Source organism: Ursus maritimus, unplaced genomic scaffold (genome assembly GCF_017311325.1).
Source record: "Ursus maritimus isolate PB19 unplaced genomic scaffold, ASM1731132v1 scaffold_17, whole genome shotgun sequence".
Classification (NCBI taxonomy): Eukaryota; Metazoa; Chordata; class Mammalia; order Carnivora; family Ursidae; genus Ursus; species Ursus maritimus.
In genome coordinates this window covers 26,213,173-26,217,117 of record NW_024424119.1, presented here as the reverse complement: position 1 = coordinate 26,217,117, position 3,945 = coordinate 26,213,173, and the positions used below count along the sequence as shown (strand labels likewise).

At 47.0% G+C, this 3,945-nt stretch overlaps 1 protein-coding gene across 2 annotated transcripts in view; it reads left to right on the top strand.

Annotated features, from left to right (window-relative positions):
• Positions 1–3,945, top strand: part of PAX5 (paired box 5) — a 195,110-nt gene that overhangs the window by 25,352 nt on the left and 165,813 nt on the right. For both annotated transcript variants that reach the window (XM_040631610.1, XM_040631611.1), the window contains exon 3: positions 1,746–1,943. In XM_040631610.1, the coding sequence (XP_040487544.1) occupies positions 1,746–1,943 (198 nt within the window). The remainder of the gene's footprint in view (positions 1–1,745; positions 1,944–3,945) is intronic.

Here is a 3,945-nt window from a genome sequence, read left to right as displayed (position 1 = left end):
GGAAGAGCTGCAGAGATTGCCGTGTGCCTTGATTGGGGTGCCTTTCTAAACTTCTGGCAAAATAGCATCTTGGATAGCTCTTAAAGCCTGTTTGTGACTAATTACAATTTTTTGGTAATTTCATAAGAGGGAGGATAGGTTGAGTTTTGCCTTACAGTCCATGTTTGTACATGAGTCACTCTTCTCAATGAAACACAGAACTTCCATTTCTGCATCACTGTTCCCAAATTATTTCATCTGTTTCTAGAGTATCCACTAACTTGGCCCTAACTAGATTTACCCAGGCTGAGAATTTGAGCATCTCTTTAAACGTAACTAGTCATTGTTCTTGGGTAACATTTTTCATCCATCCCACAGGAGAATCACCTCTTTCCCTTACCTGTTATAAACTCTTGGTAGGTTGAGAAATTACCAGTCATGGGGGCACCTGACTGGCTCAGTTGGTGGAGTGTGTGACTCTTGATCTCGGGGTCGTGAGTCCTGGCCCCATGTGGGGTGCAGAGTTTACTTAAAAAAAAAAAAAATTACCAGTCATTTCTAAAATGTCTTCTTGGCTAAACAAATTCTCGACTGCCAGATAATCTCCTAACAAGAGAAGTCAAGAACCCCTCTGTAAATGTGTAGAGACGTCCAGTAGAGGCTCAGATTCAGAAAAGGAATCAAGTAATTTCTTTCCCCTGAAATGATCTTTCACGGCACTCTTCTCCCTGGTCTCGGTTTTACTGTAAAACCCTGACATCCTATTTGTGTTATAACGAGGAAGAGCTGATAGCATGGAAATGTCCTTAGAGACAGCGATTTACCTCAGGGGAGGTCCCTGGAAGAGCTGCAGTGACTTGTGGTTGGTTTTTGTTGATTGCTTGGGTTTTGACTTATACATAACACGTATTTCCAGTTAATTCTGGAATCCAAGACTTCTTTTAATTTTACACCAGGGTTATCATTTTCGTCTTATGGCAAAAAAAAAATTGCATTTTAGGGGACAGTTTCGCAGAACGCAGATGGAATCTGCTAGAGGATGTGAGTGCTGGTAAATTAAAGACACAAGCCAACTTTCTGGGGAGATTTTAGCTCAGGAGGGCGGGCCTCCGTCCTGGTTTGGCCAGTGGGTCTTGCGTGATCCTGGACAAGGCGTTTAATCTCTATGGACCTCTGTTTTATACCGACCAATGGGGACCTATTCATTTCCCCCCCCATTCATTCGTTCAAAATATTTATGTGCTTTAGAACTGTTGTGGAGATCAAATGGGAAAGCTGACTTGAAAGTTTTCTGTGAACTGTAAAATGGTAGATAAATGTGATAGAGTTAATTAATTAATACATAGCATCCGGACCAGCAATGTCCAACAGAAATAGAACGTGAGCGACGTTTGAAATTTAAAATTTTCTGGTAGCATATTAAAAAAGGGCAAAATAAACAGGTACAACTAATTTTATATATTTTATTTAGCCCAGTATATGAAAAATGTGATCACGTCAGCATATAACTAATATAAAAATTATTAATGAGATATTTTATGTTCTTTTTCTTCTACTAAGTTTTGATAATCTGGTGTGTATTTTATGCTTATAACACACCTCAATTCAAATGAGCCATATTTCAGATGTTCAAAAGCCCCATATGGCTAGTGGTGGTGAATTGGACGGCATGGATCTAGAGGGTTTCTGGACAGAGTAGCTATTTTATTGCAGATATCCATTTTGCTGGTTCCTCATGGCTAAGCTGCTTTCTCCTTGGGTCCTAGGTATTATGAGACGGGGAGCATCAAGCCTGGGGTAATTGGAGGATCCAAACCAAAGGTCGCCACGCCCAAAGTGGTGGAAAAAATTGCTGAGTATAAACGCCAAAATCCCACCATGTTTGCCTGGGAGATCAGGGACCGGCTGCTGGCGGAACGGGTGTGTGACAATGACACAGTGCCCAGCGTCAGTTCCATCAACAGGTGAGGGGCTGGTGTGTGTGGGGGGCTAGGGATCTGGGTGGAGTGGGCCATCCTGGAGGCTCTGTGAGTGCCTTTCCTAAGGATCTCGTCTTTCCATTCATCAAAGTCCCTTAGGGTTATTGGACAGGAGGGGGACTAATGGGGCTCGATAGATCTCTCTATTGCCTTTCTCGTCTTTCCAAAGTGGGCAGGAGTTCTTGGCCCAGGGAGGGAAGACATGTCAGCACCCAGGCTGCTTGAGATACTTCTGAGCCCAGAGTGATTTTTATCGCTCCCTTTCCCACCCGCCTCTGTTGTGGAGCACTTAGCAGTGAATTGTCCTGATCGGGGCCTACAAATGTCACTTCCATGTAAGCCTGTGCTCAAAGTCTTAGCACTGGCCTCTATCAGAGCTTCCCAGGAGGAAAATCCCAGCCTTCGGTTTGGGCAGAAGTTGAGTCACTGAATGTGGAAAACAGAGCCTGGACTTGAAGTTGGAAGATTTAGCTCCTTGTCCCAGCTCTGCCACTACCTCCAAGAGTGACCCTGACAAAGCTCTTCCTGTCTCTGAGAGCCCCAAACTTGGAGGTTCTGATGTGGGTCTGTGATCTCCAAGAGTGACATCCAGGACACTAAGATGCTGTGCTGTTAGGGGGCTGCCCTCTACCCAGTTGCCCTCAATCTCACCCATGGAGAGAAAGAACCAGAGAAATACCATGAGTACCAGGCATGGGATCTTCCTGGGAGCCGCACGGGCACCTTCTTGTCTGCAGTCTGATCCAGGATATCTCTAAGGGAGCTCTCGGGGCTTTAAAAATTCCTGAAAGAAAGTTTTCTATTGTAGATGGTACAGTCTCAACTGCCTCTAAACCCACAGAGGTCAAGGATGAAGTTGTGAAATAAGCCGAAATGATTGTTGTCTTAAACTCCACAAAGAAAAGAGAAGCCAGCAGACCGAAAGCTTGACCGGTTCCCATTTCTCCAAGGTCACAGGCGACCCTTGTCAGTGTAGAGCCTATGTGGGTGCAGGAGACCCCTCACCCCCGGCAGAAAGAGGCGGTGAGATGAGAATGTCTCAGAGATCCCTTCTGGGCCTGTTGGCTGTCCCTCTGTCGTGACTCAAATGCACAAAATCACCGTGTGAGGTCTGCATGGATGTTTCGAATGTGCTATTACATTACCATTAGCCTGTTTTTTCTTTTTTCTTTTTTAAGATTATTTATTTGACAGAGAGAGAGAGAGCGAGCGAGAGAGGGAACACAAGCAGGGGGAGTGGGAGAGGGGGAAGCAGGCTTCCCGCTGAGCAGGGAGCCCAGGACCCTGGGATCATGACCTGAGCCGGAGGCAGACGCTTAACGACTGAGCCACGCAGACGCCCAGCCTGTTTTCTTTCTCTCAACAAATCTTTACCTTGGCCCTGACATCATGCGAGGTGCCGAGAAGAGAGAGGGGAAATGGGCACATGGTCTCTTAGTCTGTGTCCTGGAGGGCCTCCTTGCCTACGGTGGGATTCTGCTGCGTGTTAGAAGTCTGCTCAGCCAGCATTAGCTGAGGAGGAAGCAACTGTTGTGGTGGGTTTGGAGGGGGGTACTCCTGTTCTTTTTCTGGATTATGGGGGACTCCAGTGTGCTTTGTGAGTCCCCTGCTTCCGGCTCATCGCAGGATTTCCATCACGCAAAGCAATGTGATTTTTTCCTGAGGTCTCGGAAAGCCCGAACGTGAAGTGAGGCCTGTAGCAATGAAGCCGCAGACCCCTGCTCTGCGGAGGAACATCTGCCAAACCCACGGGCAGGCTCTGGGGGCCCACAGAGCTCCCAGTGTAGGGTGTACATGTAATTGGTTTGAAAGATAACTTTAGGTTGCCCGTGGGGGTCCCAAACTCTGATGCCTCTTGTGTCCAGGCAGTAACAGGTGAAGCACGCTGGGTGTGAGGTGATAGGGAAAGGTGGGGTCTGTGGCAAACAGCGCCGCAGTATTGAAGGGGCAGGTGCTTCTCGGCGCCAGCTGAATGCTGCCAGGAATG